Genomic DNA, 20,897 nt, shown 5'->3' on the forward strand with positions numbered 1-20,897 from the left:
TGAAATTGTTTAACGGTGTAGGCTTCCTCTTTCCACGTTTAATACACTGCCTAGTTTCCCTCTTCGACTGTGGGTTTTGTAAGAGACCTATGGTGACCTCAAATTGACTTTTTAGAAAGACGGGGCTTTTTCTTAAAAAAGAAAAGGGTGGGAGGAGAACAACAGCATCGTGAGAAATTGTTAAGACTCAACGTACTTGAAAAAGCTTTTTTGCCATTTCAAAAGGTCTCGACAAACACAGGATTTTGTAATCCAATAAAATTGCTCACGTGCTTGTAATTTAACTAATGCCTGTCTTAAGTTACCGATCTTCTACTCGCCGTACCCCAATTTAAAACCCACATTGGCCATTGTCTCTCTTTAATAAAAATTACTCCGATTCCCGATTTTTTCTCCTGTAATAACTTTAATGGTGTTTTCTCCCAATTGGAGTCCTCGATTTACAACCACAATTGAGCCCAAAGTGTCTGTTGTTAAGTGAAACAACATTGGTTAAGTGGGTTTTGCCCCATTTTACGATCTTTCTTGCCATAGCGGTTAAGTGAACCACTGAAATTGTCGAGTAACACGGTTGTTAAGCGAATCTGGCTTCCTCCATTGACTTTGCTTTTCAGGAGGTTACAAAGGGGGGAAATCACGTGACCCCGGGACAGTGCAGCCATCATAAATATGAGTCAGTTGTCAAATTTTGATCACATGACCATGGGGGAATGAATGCTGCAACAGATGGAAGTATGAAAAACGGTCGTTAAGTCCCTTTCTCAGTGTCACTGTAACTTCAAACAGTCACTTAATGAACTGTTTTAAGTCAAGGATTATCTGTATTACCCTCTGTACTTTTTCCTATTTCTGTAACTTATTTAAATCCCACCCACCCCCAACCATTTGTGCTTCAGCCTCTTCAGGACAATGCTTCACACACATCTGTGGCTGTGCAGTTGTTGTTGTTTTTTAACCAAAGGACCTGACATAGAATTGAGGTATTGGCTTTTAAGGTAATACAAGATCCAGTTTGAGTCACAAATGCCAGCTTCATGCTTTATTTCTGGTTTGTACTGTTGACATGGCAAGAAAATACAAAACTCTACTGGTCTAAATCACTCCAGGAGGCAGCTAATCCAGGTTATGCTTCCATGAACAAGTCCTACTGTCTCTCCTGGTCTGGCTGGTTTTACTACTCCCACATCACTGGCCATTAGTTCTGTGACAATAGGTGTGCCCACAAGCAGCAGCAATATGGGATAGCACAAAATGTTTTTGACTTCAGAGCTACATAAAGCTTGAAATAAAGCAAGTTCTGGAGTCAGGTCAAACTTAGGACTTCATGGAAACCCATTCCAGCAAGTCATGGAATCTGGGCGTAGTCTAATTCTTCTGAACTAGGGATAACTTATGTTAGCGTTGAATGTAAGACAAAGAAACATACTCTCATTTAGATAGCATCTTTGAGGATTTACAGTGTATTTAATTGCTCAACATAACAACTATTGTTATGGGCCTTTGTTTTGGCAGAGGATATCAGCCACCTTCTTTCAATCTGCGCCCCCCCCCCCCAGATGGCAGGTATTGCCCTTCTCTGGAGAATATTAATGTGATGTGATGTAATTGCTAGAAAACCAGCTACTTCTTGCTGCAAGCCTCGTGGACACCTCAGATTCAGAGATGTCCAAACTGGCAATCTCTGGACTGCAAGTCTTTTCATTCCTGACAGTTATCACCAATTTCCAGGTGGTTTTATGGCTGGGTAGATATGCTTCTCAAAAAGCACTGAGGTTTAGCAAAAGTTACTTCAGTGCCAGTGGGGGGGGGGAAAGATTCCAATTAAGAAAGAGAAAATTCAGTGCCCTGCATAGAGTTATGTACTTTAAAGTAATCTTGATTTAATTTGCACAATTGATGTGGGGACGTTCTTACTTGTTATGCAACTTCAGAGTACCTCTAACCCTCACTCCTGTAAGGACTTCTCATCAAAATCTACTGCGGTCACAAAAATTTATACACACACACACACACACACACACACACACAGGCAGGCAGCCAAATTCAAGCATGCAGGTGTATTTTTAGACACGCAGAACCACAGCCAGTGTTCAAGAACAGGATCACAACTTAGAAAAATTGGTGGGAAAGGGAATCGGAATCCAGAGGGAAACAGAGCAGAAGCAAGACGTTTATAGAAAGCAGCAGAAATTTTAAAGTTAGGGAGGCTATAATCATACTCGACACTGTTTCCACATGCAAAAGTTGGTGTTTTTTTTTTCCTTTTTATTGTTTCTTGTGCGCAAGTTATTTCACTATTAGTTGCTTTCCGGTAGACATTATGGAACATGCAACAGAATTTAAGTCTACCTTCCAACAGCAGAGTAAGGAAACATTAAATATGAGAAACTTTCCTGAAGATGCTAGATTACATGATAAAGCTCTTTCTCTTAAACTTAAAGCAAAGAGAAAAGGGAGGGGGGGAAAAACACAGCAGCTTCATGACGATGTATACAGAATACCTGGCTGGAAAAATGCTCTCTTCAAACTAAGCCAGGAGGGAGAATCATGCGCCACGAGAGATCAAAGACAGCTTGCACACACAGCTTCTAGTTTTAAATTAGGTGGTTTTTTGGCTATCTGCTGCATAATTCCCAGATTGGTCTGCCTCTTGCCGAGGAGGAACAGGAGACCTGAATATCCTTTATCACTCTTGAGATATGGATATACAACACCACATTTCTAACACCAATCTCTAAAGCCGAGGTGTCCAATCTTGGCAACTTTTAAGACCTGTGGACTTCCAACTCCCAGAATTTTGACTGGCTGGCTGGGGAATTGAAGTCCACAAGTCTGAAATTCTGCCAAGGTTGGGACACCCCTGCTCTAAAGGGATAAACTGGGCTAACACACATAAATTAAGGTAGTTCAGGGTACAAGAGAGAGACATGGAATGAAGCCGAATTATTTCCTACAGCTCATCAGCAACAGCCAGAATTTGTGTGGGTTTCCCGTGTTATTTGAAACGAGGCAGGTGAGAGACGCTTAGCAAGCCCGGCTCCTTCATTTAGAGATCAGCGCCATTCTGTCCACTTTTAAAACATTATTTTGGAAGGAGAAGGGTTGACCAAAGCTCACGGAAGGGGCTCCCTAGCCTTGCAATGCGTTGAAAAAAGGGAGCTGGAACTGCTGTGGTCAAAAGGGGTGGGGGTGGGGAAAGAGATGAGATGAAGCCACAAATATCACCAGGCGTTCTTTCTGCTGTAAAGGAGCCGTTTTCCTTGTCAATTTCCGTTAAGATTTGGGGGAGAAGGAAAAGAGAATGGCACCATCAACAAACCCAACTTACTAAAGATGCTTTAAATATTAAACCATCAACGAAGCCACGGGGAGGATGTAAATGCTGACTCGGGAAGCGAGGCAAGGCTTGGAGGACTGTAGATCTCTCAGGAGCAATCCACAGGTGACGCATCCCAGCCGTGTTTACTGCAGCGCAAAGAGGCGGGATGAGAAAGGAAGCGAAAATGAAGAATTTGCCACTTGAGTCTAATTCCTTCGTGCCAAGACCCTCTCTTCCCCCAGAGCTGATCCAGGCAGAGTTCTGCAAATAACGGGCCAGAGGACGGAGGGCAAAGGTGTTTGGGGGTTTTTCTTAACGCAGATCTTCCTCTTCACCCTGTATGGTTTTCTTGATGCGCAGAAGCATGGTGGTCAGCCACTGGTCCAGGCGAGAGATTGAGTCGTATTCCTTCACCTGGTGGAGGGGAAAAAAGAAATGTGGCCAGGAATATTCTATTAGCAGGAATTTAAATGCAGACCGTCCCTGACATAGGACCACAACTGAGCCCCAAATTTCTGTTGCCGAGACATTTGTTAAGTGGGTTTTGCCCCATTGGATGACCTTTCTTCGGTGAATCACTGCAGTTAAGTCAGTAGAATGCTTGCTAATTGAATCTGGCTTCCCCTATTTTCTTTGCTTTTTGTACGGTCGCAAAAGGGGATCACAGGAGCCCGGGACGCTGCAACTGTGATAAATACGAGTCAGTTGCCAAGTGTCTGAAACTTGATCATGTGATCACGGGGAGGCTGCAACAAGTTTAAGTGCGAAAAACTTGTAGGTCATTTTTTCCCCCTGCAGTGCTGTTGTAACTTCAGATTGGTCACCAAATGAAAAGTTGTAAGTTGAGGACTACCTGTATTCCCACCCTCCCCTCGTCATTCTCCTTCCAGATGAGCTGCGACTGCAGCTCCAGAATTTGAGGCCGTTTGCAGCCTTCCAATCTGTCTACTTGCAGAGCAAATGATGGGCCCGCTCTCTTTCCAGCTTGAGGTTCCCTAGATGTGTTGCATTTGATCATCCAGAATCACAAAACTGAAAATCAGGAGGCACCAAGCTTGGGGGTGGGTGGGGAATGAGCTGGACAGTAATGGAAAGGAAGAGGATAACCCAAAACTTACTGATTCAGTGTAACTGTCAATATTCTGCTCCTCGTGAGCATCCAACAATTTCTAGGAAAGAAGACAGGAGAGGCGTGAGGCATTTCCAGATCAATTCCCAAACAAAGCAGTATCAACAGAGGGCAAGGTTCAGCCGTTGACGCAAGGGAATTAGAAGACTCATCGGTTTGAGCGCAGATGTTATACGCTGGCCGAAGAGCCCATCGTTGCTTTTGTGGACATTGTGTGGTCTTGGGTAGACCAACCTTATATAAACCATCAAAGGTAAAGCTTCCCTTGTCAGTCATGTCCAACTCCAGGGCACGGTGCTCGTCTCCGTTTCTTGGCCAAGGGTGCCAGAGTTGTCTGAAGACAATTTGCACGGTCAGGTGGCCAGCATGACTATATGCCGAGGCACGCAAAATGCTGTTACCTTCCCACCGAAGTGGTAGCCATTCTTCTTCTTGCATTTGCATGTTTTGAAATGCTAGGTGGGCAGAAGCCGGGGCAAGTAGCAGGACTCACCCCATTGGGTGGAGCTCAGATCTTGAACCCGGGCTGTCAGCTCTCCAGCTGACAAGCTCACTGTCTTTAACCGCTGAGCCACCGTTGGACAGAAAAAAAAAACATCCTGTAATTTAACTAGCCAAACATCTCCAATTTTTTTCTGGAAATCTAACCCCCAGTGCTTAAGAACAATGCCATCCTTGTATGGCCTAGCTCCTCCTCCTTCGCTGACTAATCATGCAATTAATTTCTAACTCATGACTGCTGCAATCTTTGTATAATATCACTCAAGTTTTGTAGCTAAAAATCTAACCCAAGATTATCGTTGGTACGTTGAGGCTGAAAATCTCAGATGCATACATTCAGTGAGACTGGCCTCAAGCCTCGATAAGAAATACTCACTTTAACCAGTTTGCATTCTCTGGAATCCGAGAAAGCCGGGAACATCTCTTCGTACTTCTGTATGGCCAACTGATTTAAATGAAGGAAAAGAATGGAATCCCAGTTAGGGGCTGTGTGAATCAAAAGGTAAAGGACTTCAGGTGTTACAAAAGGTGAAACAGCAGACAAGCCTTTTAGGCTGCCTCTTCCTGCACTAAAATACTGCACAGGTGACAATCAAATTACTTTTAACTACAAAATTTCAAGCCTTGACTAAGAAATTAAACTTTCTGCTTTTCTTCCTCCACCCACATCGGGCACGATGTGATGAACTCAGTTACTTGTTTTATTGCTCAAGCTTATATGCAGGAATCTTCCCAGACTGACTTGGCTACGCTAGATAAGCTTCAAAGGCATTAAATGGGAGGGTCAGAGTTCATTCTCATGTCCACGTAGGGATTCCAGACTAATTTCCCATTTGACTCCTCCCCTGGACCGGACAGTCTCTCTCCAACACCTTCCACACAAACCTCTTTCTGGGGGATTATTAAAGCAAAAATAAAGAGCCTATTTGTCATGAGGGTCAGGAAGTTAAGACAGCTACGTTTCTCACATATACACAGCCTTAAATCCCCTGCACATTCTGAAGGAATCAGATTCCTTCATGCATAGAATCCTTAGCCTGGAGCCCCCTCAATACAAAATTTTACAAAGGAGCATAAATAGGAGACGTTGCATGTGTCCTATTCAATTTTTACTTGTAAGTTTTAACCTGTTTTTAATTTTTAATCTATGGTTTATTCACATATGGTTTTAAGCTAGATGGACAGTGTAGAAATTTACCGGTAATTAAAGAAATTGTCTATTATATGCCTCTGCACAGGCTCGGTATTTACGGACACTACTTGACAGAACTATTTACTGAGACTTTTAATAACAGATTATCTTATTTCCTTCAGGGCACAAATATATATGTGGTCACTAGAACCGTAAGTTTATACTCAGGGCTGCCCAACAGTGAAGATATTTTATAGAACACATTGGGATTGCGCGCAGTGGTGAATTCACTTGAACATATGCTGACTTTGAGGCCTCATCAATAAAGAATACTGTAAAAGCTTTACCAAATTTCTAGAAATAAAACGACATTGTCCAAACCTTGGCATTGAGCATGTCAATGCAGAAATGACAGAGGGCTGCTTTGAAGAAGTATTCCTTTGCACTGTATTTCAGCAAGGGGCTGTCCATGGCACTGGTCCCCACCTGGAGGTTGCAGAAAAGGTGGGGGGAAAGAAGAAAATCAGAAAAGGGGGTTTGCTTTGAAGGAAGCTTTTTTTTAAAAAAAACGGAAGAAAATGATATGGTATTATTTATACCCTCACATGCAGGATTGAGCACCTACCACAAAAGAGACATGAAGACATTCGGTTTTTGTTTTCTTAAGAGAAGTCAGCAAATCTTACGTGTTGAGGAGTCCAAATATGGCAAATGCAGAGCAGAGAAGTGCGGCAGACAGAAATGTTGTAATTATATTAATCTGTGTTATTAGTGTTTTTATTGACTTGTATCCCGCTTTTATTGTTTATGCAAATAACTCAAGGTAGTGAACATATTCAACACACTGTTCTTGACTTGTTTTCCCCACAACAAACACCCTGCGAGGTGCATCAAACAGAGAGAGGGACCAATCCAAAGTCACCCAGCTGGCTTTCGTGATTGTGGTGGGACTTGAACTCACGTCTCCCACTTTCTAACCTGGTAACTTAACGGGATTGCTGCTGATTGATTAAACACTTTTCTTGCAAAAGTTTTATTCTTGCATAAACAAACCAATGATTGTAATAAAGAAGTTGCACTGATACAATAAGCAATGCCATTGAGAGCAGAAAACGGACAGGAATAGAACTAGCAAACAAATCTTTCTGAGCAAAATACAGCATTTTAGAGTAGTGATTTTTTTTCGTTTTTTTTAAAAAAATGCACTTAGTCTTTGAATCATCTCCATTCCTCTGCTCCAAATTTGAAGGGGAAGATTCTGGAAAACATTATTAGAATTGCTCTGCGGGGGTCATAATGCCACAAGATCCCAGGAACATCCCCAGAAAGTCATTACAATGGCTTCCTGTGAACCTAAGGCAAGTTTTACGCAAAGAAAATAAGTTTCTAACTCTTGTGGAGGCAAAATGGATGGAAGAGAAGGCTGGTGAAGAGTCTGGTCAGAAAGGTCACTGAAAGTTCTCCGAACATGTTGAGGACTTAGCCATCCCTCACACCACTTTATGGCTTGTGGCATAAAAGACTCTTTCAGTCTCTCATCATCTCTGTTGTAAGATCCAACACAGCAAGTGTGCTTCATGTTCTATCTATTAAGCAATGTCCTCTGATAGGTCTCAAGCACACTTTTTCTGTTCTGATGTTTGCCTTTTAGAGTAATATATCCTCAGACATTCAAATTGCCCCAATATTGTAATTCTTTAAACAAATCTTTGGGGTCCTTGGTGCCGAGTTTCGTTGTTTTCTTGCAGATGTTTCATGAGCCAACTAGGTAACTTCATCAGTGCTAGAACGGAGTGGAGTCTTTGGTTTATAAAGCCCATTCCTTTCTAGCACTGAAGTTATCCAGTTGGGTCTTAAAACGTCTGTAAGAAAACCATGAAGCTCAGAGAGCACCAAGGATCCCACAGTTCAATCCAGAGCTACAAATATCCTCTTTTATTGAAACAAACCATAGAAATACTCCCCCCCCCCCCAAGCTCTGAGTCACGTTTGGTGTGTGTCCATTTGGTATTGACTGCTTGGGTTAGGGCAGGGATCAGCAACCTGAAACAGTGAAAGAGCCACTCGGAACCGGTTCCCTCACAAAAGGAAAAACTGGGAGCCGCAAAAAATGTGTGCACATGCGTGTACATGCGCGCATGCGCAGAACAGGGTTTGACTGAAGAGTGGAACCAAGGCGAGATATGCACCTACCCTGCATATTTGAATTGATTGGTTGAACTTTTTTAGTCCCACTTTTTTTTTTTTTTGGATTGCACGTCAGAAAACTGGGAGCCGCAGGAGACGGCTGAAAGAGCCGCATGCGGCTCCGGAGCCGTGGGTTGCAGACCTGTGGGCTAGGGTGTATGTCATGTTCCTCTGCCGCTATGCTTATTCTTGTGTGTGTTTCTTGGGTTTGTCCTTTAATGTATACATTCTTCAGAGTCAGGGTTGGCTGGGTAGCCTTCTAAATGAGCAAACTCATGAATTACCTGACATCTGGCAAAAACAGAACTAGTCACAATACGCCTGTAAGAATCCATAGAACCAGCATCCCTGTTTCTCTTAACTCAAAAGTCCGATTGCCCTGTTTTCATTAAAACTGGCAAATCTCAGCCCTGGTAGATTTTTGTTTTCACACTTATATGGTGGTTCAGTATGTTAAAGAGGTGTGGTTTTATGAAGGTTCAATGGAAGGCGGAGGGGTGGGGGTGGGGAGAGAGAACAGAAGTAACCGGACCTGCTCATAGATTTCAATAGCTTTTTGGTACTGCTCCAGCTGAGCTGTGTAGGTAGCCACTTTCAGCAAACATTTGTTGGCAGAGCTGCAGGAAAAAAGGGGGAAAAAAAGGATTGGAGGCAAATGGACACAGAAAGACCAGCAACTCTTCTTCCCCACCTGCCAACACAGCCTCCATCATGCCCGCCCGGGCAACATCAGTGGACCCCAAAACACCCAAACTAGCTAAGGCCCAAATGCAAAATGCAAATACAAGTTTAAAAAGTAGCTTGTGTGGGAGAAAGTTGGGTTTGCATCCGACTAGGCTTCTCTCGCTAGTCTAGAGAGACTTGAGAGTAGAACTGTACTTCTCAAGGCAAGCATAGAGGATAACGTGTCTATAATGGAAGATTTCCAGAAAGTGCTCCTAGCAATCGGCCTCTCCGCTCTTCCCAGGAGCCAAGATCTTTTCAAACTGAGTACCAGCCTGAGGGCAGAGGGTCACTTAAGAGGCACTTCTGACTCCTTGTGTGTTGAAGCTGCTGCCTAAGCAATAATCCTTTCTCCATGTAACTAAATTCAGAATAATCCATTCAGACTAGATAACGCAAAAGGAGCTGGACCCTACTTGTGAACTATTATGAAAAGTATCGTGCAACATTAGATGGCTGGTGGCCTGAAGACACTCCCACCGCCTTGTTAACTTCCTAGCCTTTGAACTTTTAACCCAATTCATTTTTACTTGTAAGTTTTAACTTGCTTCAACTCTGCTCTCAAGCTATGCTTTTATTCATGCGTTTATATGGTTTTATTAATTTGTTGTAAAATGCCCAGAGTTACTTAGGTGAGATGAGTGGTGTAGAAATTTCTGGGAGTGATGAACCAGCTCATTCAGATTCCAGAGATAATGTGTGTCGAAGGCACCGATCAAGCAATAATAATAATAATAATAATAATAATAATAATAATAATAATAATAATAATAGTTGGAAGGGACCTTGGAGGTCATCTAGTCCAACCCCCTGCTCAGGCAGGAAACCCTATACCATTTCAGGCAAATGGCTGTCCAGTCTCTTCTTAAAAACCTCCAGTGTTGGAGCATTCACCACCTCTGGAGGCAGGTTGTTCCACTGGTTAATTGTTCTCACTGTCAGGAAGTTTCTCCTTAGTTCTAGGTTGCTTCTCTCCTTGACTAGTTTCCATCCGTTGCTTCTTGTCATTTTGTCCACAGCTCCTTTAGCAATAGCAATAGCACTTAGAATTATATACTGCTTCATCTGGCTCCTCATTTTACCAATCTCAGAAGGATGGAAGGCTGAGTCAACCTTGAGCCAGCGAGATTCGAACTCCTGGAAAAACCTTTTGACACAAATTTACTCATCTGGGGCAGATGTCAAATGACTGCTTCCTATCTCCAACAGTGCCCCCAAAGTCATTTGGGACGAAGTTTATAGAGCACTGTATTTTAAACCTGTGGCAGCCATTCACATGGAGAAAGCAAGAACTGGTCTAATAAGTAGTCAAAATAAGGCTGAATTAGTAAGGTAAGCTTAAAGTCAGGGAAGTGCAGTGCGTGCTCATGAAAACGTGAAGTACCAGCCAAACCACATTCTCATTGCTTTTATATCCACCAAGGCACAGCGATGACAAAATATCACTTTAGCTTTGATTCAGGGAACTGAATCACAAGGATCAACTTGAAATTTTATTTTAGCTTGCCGTCAGTGAAACACAAAAACCCCTCTGACCATTTCCAAAACAGGCAAGCTGTCCATCCAGCTTTGATGCTTTTAAACCAGTCTGTTTTCTGAGGCCTTCCTGACAAGCAGGAACGGAACCATCGTAAAGCAGTAAGCCCATGGCAGAAATGCAAACAGGAAATGCTTGAATTACCTGTTTGATTCTTCACCTTTATAGTAATCTGCAGCTTGTTCGTAATGAGCTATTGCCTGGAAAGGAAGAAAAGGGGAAAATGGAAAGAGAACTGAGCATATATATATATATGGTTTGGGTTGAAAAACACATACATACACTTTTTCTCTACAAGACCTTAGCAGACTCTTCCCAGAGAGTTCATAAATAGCACAATAGAGCACTGCATGCCAAAACAACTGGACAGGTTTTTTTCCTCATGCCGTCACTGCTGAACATCTAATTATCACACTGCTGTCTTATATGTAAAGATATTTACTCATGCAGTAGGGCTGTGTTACTATTATCCCTCTCATCTTTTCTACTACTGCCTCCTATTGGTATCTCATGATTATATTACCTTGTTGTTTGTAGGTACACCGAGAGCTTATGCACCGGAGACAAACTCCTTGTGCGTCCAATCACACTTGGCCAATAAAATATTGCATTTTATTTAAAGACTCCAGCCTTTCTCCACTGTGGCAGTTAACAGTAAGTCATTTGCAATGAAAGACACAGTCCACTTGTCCAAAGCTTCTAAATGAACTTTTAGTTCTGAATCTAACTCTGACTACAAACTGGTTTTATAAAGCATTACACCTAATTCCTGGAGCCCATCAATTCCTCTTCTCTGCCCATCCACCAGCTAAATCAAGGCCCTTTGAAACGTGGGTGTTTGCAGCAGGAGAATTGAAAAGGAGCTTTTCAAAAGTTACCTCAATCTCAACAACAATCCCCTTCTTCTGCGAAACCAGGATAGGGTGCAGGGTAAAAGTTGCCCAGAGCCGCTGTTACAGTGAGAGGGGCGGCACATAAATTGAATGAGTAAATAAACAGCACACCATTGTGGACTCAGGGAGTGGAGAACAGGAGGGGGCCTGGCGTGCTTTGGTCCATGGGGTCGTGAAGAGTTGGGCATGACCAAGCTTATGGAGACAGGGTCTACATGACCTGCCCGTTCACCGTACCTTTTCAATGTCCACCAGCTCACTCTCATAGATCTCAGCTATGGTTATATGGTGCTTGGCTGCAATGGTGAAACGCCCCTGAAAAAGAAAGCCCAGAGAAATAGCATGAATTGGGAACCAACTTTTGGGGACAGCTGGATATCTCCCACCCAAGGCAGTGCTAATCCATGGGTGATCATCCTCAACTATGTTGAAATCAGGCAATTATCCTGAACCACCAGATGCTATAAAGGTCATAAAATTAGGCATGATTTATTTAACAATCACCTTGCTTAGCAACAGAATTTCTGGTCCCAACTGTGGTCGTAAGTCAAGGATTACCTATACTTTACAGAAAATTCTGTGGCAAGTAGCATAATCCATCGGACCAGCCAGTGACAGTGCCATCTACCTTAATGGGGGTGTTTATTTCATTTATGGGCAATTTCGACACACAAACTTTTTGTCAGCATTTCACAGTACTATGCAATTTGTGTGCTAGCCAGACAATCCGCCCCCCCCCAATCCTTGTTTGGGAGCCATGTCTAAAAAACACCATGTGATTTGTGAAAAGACGTCCTCTGTGAGGGGTTTGCCAAGTAATTTTTTTTTCAAGCATGAAATATTCCTTGTTTTTAATTAAGAAGGGAACTTCTGAATTATATAAGCAGCTTACCATGTCTGTGTAGATCTCAATAGCTCTAAGGAGACAATTAATGGCCTCTGTTAAAAAACAAAACAAGCCATTTTAAATACAGTAACACAAAGAAACAAAGCCATTCATCAATGCAGCTCCAGCTAACCTTTGTTCCTTTCAAACAGAAGGCAGGAATATTTATAGCATATTTCTTTTCTTGGAGGAGATCAGTAAGTACTTAAAGGAAAAACTGCCTGGTCCTTCTTGGAACCAGGACAGAGTATCTCAAGAACGGATGGGACTTTTCCACATGGTTTGGCATTCTTCCCCAAGCGAGAATAGGGCAAACAGTTGGGCATCATACTGGAGTGAGTTAGGGACGGCCAAGAAGGACAAGCAACCTTTGGAAGGGTTCCAGTGCTGCCATCATGTGGCTGCTTGAAGAACTGCACAACTTCGACTTACAACATTCGTTTAGTGACCGTTCAAAGTTACACCGGCACTGGAAAAAGCGACTTATGACCGTTTTTCATAGTTACTACCTTTGCAGCATCCCCATGATCATGGGATCAAAATTTTGATGCTTGGCAACTGACTCATACTTACGACCGTTGCTGTGTCCCGGGGTCATGTAATCCCCTTTTGCTACCTTCTGACAAGCAAAGTCAGGGGGGAAGCCAGATTCACTTAACCACCGTGTTCCTAACTTATCACCGGCAGTGAATCGCTTAATATCTGTGGCAAGAAAAGCGTGTAAAATGGGGCAAAACTCACTTAACAAAAGAAATTTTGGGCTCAGTTGTGGTCGTTAAGTCGAGGACTGTCAAGCTTATCGTTATTTATTTTCAGGGTTAGCAGTGAAGCAGGGAGTCAGGCCGCATGTGAATTATACATATATTTCATCCCATCCTAGTGGAGCAACTTGCAACTGGGAAGAGGAAAAACAGCCTGGAAAAATAAAAGTGTTGCACCTAGTGCTAAAAAAATCAAAGCAAGCAGCCATCACAGAAGAAATACTTCTAGTAGACACCTGCTCCTCTCGGGCAACAGCAGGAGACCTTGAAAAGACTTAATTTCCTGTTATATAGACTGGCATTATTCCGAGTACTTTTTTTATCAAGCTAGAAGAAGCAGGTGGTCTCCATGTCCCACCATCTCCTGCTCAAGATTCTGCAATGCCTCAAGCCCATCCTGGCCTGTCCCTAACTCCAATGCACTGTTTTAACAAGAGAAAGAACTGACTGCTAAAGGCTTCCGGTAACCAGATTTCCCCTTCAAGACCAGAGGCTCTGTCCAATCTCCAAGACAACGCAACCCCATCCGAATTTGTTTTTCTTTGGAACACCTGTTCTGGGTGGACAAGGACCATCCCTCCAGGGGTACAGATTTGTAACCGACACTGTTTGGCTCCAAAGCAGCAGAATGGTTTCCTTTTCCAAACTCCAATCCCAGGAAAAGCCTTGCATATTATTATTATAAAAAAAGGCAACCCAAAGGCGTCAAGCATCAGATTAAAATCCTTGGGGGAACTCGGTACACAGCTTGGATCGTCTCTTATTTCATCTCCCTCTTAAGGCCGATAATCAGCTTCCAAGTCTCCAAAAAAAGATTAAACAAATCCCTGGTGAGGATTAGATGCGTTTTCTCCTCAAGTAACATTTTCATCTTTCTGAACTATTGTTTGAGCCACAGTAGAGCTACGGAAGACAGATCTCTTGATTCAATTGCCCACCATTTTCTCATTAACAAGTACTAGCAAGAAGGCGCAAAAAGGATTCCTCCTCTTCCCAGAAACAGACTCAAAAGCCAGAAGCTGGGCCTAGACAAATTGTGGGTCAGTTGGTAGATCTTCCCGGGTGTTGCACTCAAAGAGAGACAACAACAAAAAAGAAAAAAGAAGAGAGGTAAAATCTTCCTTGTAATCCTCTCCTAATCACAAAGAGCCTGGGGGAGGAAGAGCAACTTCATAACGCAAAGCTCAGATTTACTCTAAGCTACACAAAAAGCTGGCTTCTGGGCAACCCAAGATTACCCAAGCCTTCCTAAGCTTAAACAGTAAGACATTAAAATGAGGTATGGACTCATGGATTAGAATTAGGCATTCTGCAACAAGTGGAGAGTGGTTAAACTGCAACACTGCACCTGAAGGATGATCTCTCTGTGTATCCTGTTAGGAGGTGAGCTGGCGAGATTTTGCTCTTCGACATTCTAGCAACAAGCAGCTTTATGGCCCGTTTAAAGGCAGAACAAGTCGGTTAAGCCTTAAGAGGCAAAGCGTAGACCACTAATGACACTGGATTAATAAAGCAGATACTCAGAAGTAGAGAATATTTGTAACTTAGGGCTGAACTGTGGGGTCCTTGTGAGCTGGGTGGCTTTCTTGCAGAAGTTTCATGACCCAACTAGGTAACGTCTTCAGTGATAGAAGGGAGGGGGGGAGGAGGGGGAAGGGAAGGGGAGGTGGAGGAGGACTATGGGGTCCTTGGTGCTCTCTGAGCTTGGTGGTTTTCTTGCAGACATTTCATGACCTAACTAGGGAACATCATTAGTACTATGTGATTATGCTACTACTGATATTACTTAATTTAGGTCATGAAATGTCTGCAACAAAAAAAACCAGGCAGTAACAAAGATCCTGGATACTCAAAATCTTTTCATCCCTATGATGTATTTCAGCAGAATCTCTAATTACTCATTTTCTCATTTGAGCTGAACCAGGAAACTATATTCACAGTCTCTCAAGAGAAGCCAGGGCCTTGAAGCTATTTCCATAGGCCAAGGAGATGACCTACAAAAGGAGAAGGTGATGCACATCTGGACTGCAGAATCATGTGTGACTTGGCCCCTAAAGCAGTTGCTTAGTTCAGTTCTTCTCTTCCCCCTCCTAGTCATGCTCAAAATGACCAAAAGGCAACGTTGACTTATTTTTTTTTTTTGAATGAAATATATGTATTTGTTGAAGCATTGTTGGTTACACTGCGTGATGCAAACCCACATACTGTAGATTAAACCGGTTTGCATAGCTTTAGTGGAAATGTTGGGAGGTATGAATGGATCAACCCCATGCCCCAAGAGGTAACCCTAACTTATTCTGCTAAGGCTGCAAAGATACCTCGCCCCCCTTTTATTTACCTTGAGGATCAGCCTTTTTGAAAGCATTACCAGCATCCACAAAGCTCATAGCTGCATCATGCTTGTTCTGAAGCTGGAGATGGAGCTGAGCAGCCTGACAGAATGCGTTCCCGGCAGCTACGAGAGAAAGAAAAGAGTCACGGGGAACGAAAGGCTAGGGGCTTTTTAATAAGTAACTTAAACGTTCAAAACCAGAAGTAAATTCTAAAGAGTTTGTGCTTTATCCTCCTCTGCTAAAAACAAAAGGGTAACAGAAGGAAAATGCCTGGAATGTACAATCTTAAGTTACTTGGTTATCATTGCTATCAAATCTTGGGGTCCACGCCACTTGGTTGTAGAGTTGTTACTTAAAACAGCAGCACTTCTTTCAGTGCGGCTTTGGGCAGTGGCAATTCCGCAGCCAATGAGGTTAGTGTGAATATTAGTCATGGCTCCGTGAAACGAGCCAGAACAGCACCTGCCCAGCCCTTCCTGGTTCCGTAAGATTGTTCAGGTACTTCCAGCAACTCAGGCTGAGGAACGTGCCTCTTTATGAGGATGATGTGTAAGTTCTACCAGCAGACAAAGTGATGCATGTATATCTTAGCAAGTCAAATATACCACAGTGTGGGATACAGGATCAGGCAGGCCACATACCGCTCCAGTTCTTGGCCATTTTGAACATATTAGCCGCTCTGGCATAGATATCACATGCTTCTTCGATCCTGGAGGAACCACCTCTATGGAGGAAAAGAACACGGTGCATCAGCAGAGAGCAGGAAGAATCATTTAGTTGCAAAACAAGTGTAGGAGATGGCCAGGCTAAACCTGAGGGAGGCATCAAACGTGTCATTAGTTAAGAGTCCTTTTGTGCCCAGAAGAGATCCAAGTCCAGCCCACTTTGAATTCCATTGACTCTTATCTACCGCCAATTTGCTTGACCCATAATTAGTTCAAATTCTTGTAGAGAGCTTAAGCTTGCAATAAATTTCTATACCCATTTGAACTGCCTGGGTATTCTGATTTCCCCAGGGCTTCTTAAGGTGTGTGTGTGTGTGTGTGTGTGTGTGTGTGTGTATACATACACACACACACATATACATACACACATACATACATACTCTTTCTCCATACTGAATGTCTAACAGTTGTAGTGTCTAATATGTTGGCAAACAAAAGAAAGAATATACATAGGTGTATTAACATCTAAATGTTTACATCATTTTGAATAAGAAGCTACTATTAGCCACATCATTCTAACAAAAAAACTGCATGCAATTAAATAATGGCATGGCCGTAGGGGCCCCAAATACAGGTTGTGCACTTCACAATAAGGAACATGAATCAAAGGAAAGGCAAGTATAGCTTTATTTCAATCCAGTTAATGATGTGATGTATGAACAAAATGATTGTTGTCTAAAGTACATGCCTTTATAAGACATTGAAATGATTAAATTAGATCTGCATTTCACTTTCAGTTGATATGTAGAAAATACTAAAGCAGAAACCTTTGGAAATATTAAGGCCTCCTTTTTTCCTCCTCTTAAAAATAAATGAGAGAACTATGTGCTAGTGAATTGTCAGTATTAAACAGACTCCAACATAAATAATATAAAAAATGGTGCTTTAGATTTATAGCATAATCAAGTCACACAATTTGTACTTTATTGGATTTTAATGTTTTAGTTTAAATAGCATCAGCTACTGAGACTTTTAAAGCATACAACTTAAAAGTGCCCACTACAGTTAAAACACATTGAACCAGACCTCAAGGCTGCAGCCCAAGAAAAATAGTAGATTTATGTTTCCCCAAAACCACGCATCACATGTGCCACAAAATGTTGCACCTGGTTATGCCAGCTCTGCTCTAATACCACTAGTTTGTAGAAAGCTTAATTTTGTCATGCCATTCCAATATATTCCCTTCCAGAAAGCAATTTCCCTGCTCCATCACTGGAAACCTATAATTCATTTTCTTTGAATCACTTACAGATGGCAGGCAGGCTTTGCCAAATGCCTGAGTTTCAACAAAATAAAACCCAGGAAAAGAAAGTATTTTTAGTTAATGTTCTCTTGAAATATGAGAACCGAAGGGGCCAAACTAAAAGGCCAAGGAACATAGAAATAATATTCCAATGCTTGTATTTTGAGAGAGTAAATTTCTTCAGTCAGTTCTGAAAAATGTACAGAATCCAATTTGGGAGATGTCCAAGCCATAGTGGTTGGAAAGCTTGTGGCCTCTAAGGAAAGTTGAGATGTAAGTCATGGCTTAGCCCAGAGACATGAGTGATAAATTCCAGAAAACATTATAGCTGTTGCACAAGATACATTACCAGCCTGGGAACAAGCCACAGGGTTGGATGCAAAGAGGCATTTCAAATACCAAAAACTCAGAAAAACTTGGACAATTAAATAGAGCTATCCAACATATAAGCTAAATGCTAGGAAGCCAAAATGTTTCCTCAGACTACAAGTAATTTATAGTTTATCCTTCTAACTAAGGATAATTTCTTAAAGGTTGCTTCTCTCTTTGATCAGTTTCGAACCATTGTTTCTTGTCATGCCCTCTGGTGCTTTGATGAATAACGTGACTCCCCTCTTCTTTGTGGCAGCCCCTCAAATACTGGAATACAGCTATCATGTCTCCCCTATGTCTTCTTTTCTTTGGTGGCATGTAAACAAGATAAATGAGCATAATAGACAACATATTTTTAATCCACATAATGCATCAGCTGCCCTCACACTTCCAAAGCATTTAATCAAGCTTGTATTTTTAAGTCCTTTAAAATCAACACATTCCAGTTTACACAGTTGGCATTTGCTATACATGCTATGAAAAACTGTCTCTTAGGACCTTATTATTTTTGAAATGGACAGAAGGAGTCTAGGGTAAGTCTGACTGGACCACAAACCTCGGCCAATTTAGCAGTCAGAGTTCTTATCCTAGAAACTGCATTTTGCTCTGAGGTAGATAATTTCAATGGCCTTCTTCAGGGTATTTCCATTAGTTTTTTTCTGGGAGTAGTAGAGCTTTGTGAATTTAAGTATTGTTCTATACAAATCCCATCCTGTTACTTCCAATATGTGACCCCCTAATTGCCTCTGCGCACATAACTATTCCTAGCAAATCTACTACAAAAACAGCTAGGTCACATCATTATTGTTTGTAAAGAAAGAATCTAGAAAGCAAACATCTTCAAAAGCTGTCACAGTTTCTCTACCTTCTTCCATTTAACACACACCATCAATGTTGGCAATAAAACATAAATTAATCTACAATTATTGACACCCAGACTTTTATTCGCAGCCTGTGGGAAAAAATAAACACCAATGTCCTGCTGCAGAAGTGTGTCCACCTCTCAAGTTCAAGACTTACATTATATATAATACAAGGAATTGTATTTGTCATATACCCTCCATTCTCTTTGCCCATCTCCCACTTGGCAACAATTGGTTGCACTGCCTGTTTTTGGGTACTTTCTCACTCTTCAGCATCTTTCCTATGCCAGTAAAGGTAAAGGTAAAAGTTCCCCCGCACATGCGTGCTAGTCGTTTCCGACTCTAGGGGCCGGTGCTCATCTCCGTTTCAAAGCTGAAGAGCCAGCGCTTGTCCGAGGACGTCTCCGTGGTCATGTGGCCGGCATGACTGGACGCCAAAGGCACACGGAACACTGTTACCTTCCCACCGTAGTGGTTCCTATTTTTCTACTTGCATTTTTACGTGCTTTCGAACTGCTAGGTTGGCAGAAGCTGGGACGAGTAACAGGCGCTCACTCTGCTACGCGGCACTCGGGATTCGACCCGCCAAACTGCCGACCTTCTGATCGACATGCTCAGCGATATATGGTCTATGGCAGTGGTCCCCAACCTTTCTGGCTTTGATGACTGGGGGGGGGGGGAGAGAGAGGAAATTGTTCTGTGTGAGCGGCAGGCGAGCACACGCATGCAGCTCCATTTCCGTGAGTGGCAGACACTTGTGTGGACGTGGAAAGCTCCATTTGCACGAGTGGCAGACACTTGTGTGTATGTGGGAAGGTCCATTTGCACAAGTGGTAGACACTTGTGTGCATATGTGAAGCTCCATTTGCGCGGGTGGCAGACACTCATGTGTGCATTTGTGAAGCTCCATTTGCGCGAGTGGCAACCCACTGAGCCACCGCGTCTATGCCAGTACAAGACCCCAAATGTCGACAACTATGCCAACTCCTTCTAGCACTGATATTCCCTAGATGAAATGTCTACAAGAAAACCAAGCTCAGAGAGCCCCAAGGACCCTACAGTTCAACCTTGAGCTACGAATATTCTCTTCTATGTGGATAATTTGCAATTGCTTGTTTGCCATTTGGGGCAGCCCCTACTGAGCTGCTGAGGCAAAACAGGCCTGGGTTTTTTTTTTTTGGTGTGTAGGTGGAATGTCTTTGAGATGGGGAAAAGGGGCAGTTGGGTCAAGCATTTTAAGAACAAGGTTTCTCCCTCAAGGTTTCTCTTTAGGGGCAGGTCTCCATTATTGTGGTTAAACTAGGATTTTTTTCCCCACCCATGTAATACATGGGAAATAATACAGCCCTGTGACTCCCCAAATCTGAAACTTCATGAAGGGGTGGATGAGCCAAAGAGTTTGGGGTACAGATAATCCTCAATTTACAATAGTTCATTTGGTGACCGTTCAAAGTTGCAACAGCACTGAAAAAAGCGACAGGACCACTTTGACACCCAGGACCGTTGCAGCGTCACCATGTTCAAAATTCGGAGAGTTGGCAACTGGCATGACGGTCACAGTGTGTCCCGGGGTCACGCGATCCCCTTTTGTGACCTTCTGACAAGCCAAGTCAATGTGGGAAGCCCGATTCACTGTTAACAACCGTGTGACTAACTTAACAACCGCGCTGGTTCACTTAACAACCGGGGCAGGAAAGGTCGTAAAATGGGGCAAAGCTCCCTGGAACGAACGTCTCGCTTAGCAACATAAATTTTGGGGCTCCGTTGTGGTCGTACCTCGAGGACCACCTCTACCAGAGCCTGCCTAAAACCGCTTCCTGCCCTCAAACATCCCGCCGCGACCCTGCCCGAAGGGAAGGAAGCGCCGCAAAGCAGCAAGGCCCGCAATCCAGAGACGAGGCCCGCCTGACAGGTCGGTCGGTCGGTCGGGCAAGACGGCTCCGGGCCCTCACGGCGGGAGAAGCCGGCCCGCTTCGGCCCTCCCTCCGGGCTTTCCCCCCCTGTCAGACCGCCCTTCCCAGGTTCTGACCGCGGCGCGGGGCCTTACCCGAAGAGCCCCGAGAAGAAGCCATGGGAGCCGCGGACCTTCTTGTCCGCCTCGGCGAGCAGCTGCAGCGCCTCCTTCTCCTTGCCGCTGGTGTCCATCGCCATGGCCGGCGGAGAACGGGCCCGCGCCCCGCGAAGAAGCCGAAGCTGAGGGAAGGGAAGAAAGAGCGGGCGAGCGCAACTGTCCCCTCACGGCGATCTTTTTCCCTTCAGGCTGAGGGGGGAAAAGAAGAGACGTCGCCTAACG

General features: G+C 43.3%; 1 protein-coding gene across 1 annotated transcript; it reads right to left on the reverse strand.

The window, feature by feature from the left end:
• Positions 1 to 2,248: 2,248 nt before the first annotated feature.
• On the reverse strand, positions 2,249 to 20,897 carry NAPA (NSF attachment protein alpha). Its single transcript, XM_081334704.1, has 11 exons — positions 20,652 to 20,897; positions 16,043 to 16,125; positions 15,407 to 15,523; positions 12,314 to 12,360; positions 11,659 to 11,736; positions 10,673 to 10,728; positions 8,801 to 8,885; positions 6,463 to 6,567; positions 5,326 to 5,394; positions 4,438 to 4,488; positions 2,249 to 3,733 (listed from the first exon to the last, which is right to left on the reverse strand). The coding sequence occupies exons 1-11, from the start codon at positions 20,753 to 20,755 to the stop codon at positions 3,632 to 3,634; spliced, it is 897 nt and encodes a 298-aa protein (XP_081190830.1). The 5' UTR covers positions 20,756 to 20,897; the 3' UTR covers positions 2,249 to 3,631.

Source organism: Vipera berus, assembly GCF_964194415.1.
Source record: "Vipera berus genome assembly, chromosome: 9".
Classification (NCBI taxonomy): Eukaryota; Metazoa; Chordata; class Lepidosauria; order Squamata; family Viperidae; genus Vipera; species Vipera berus.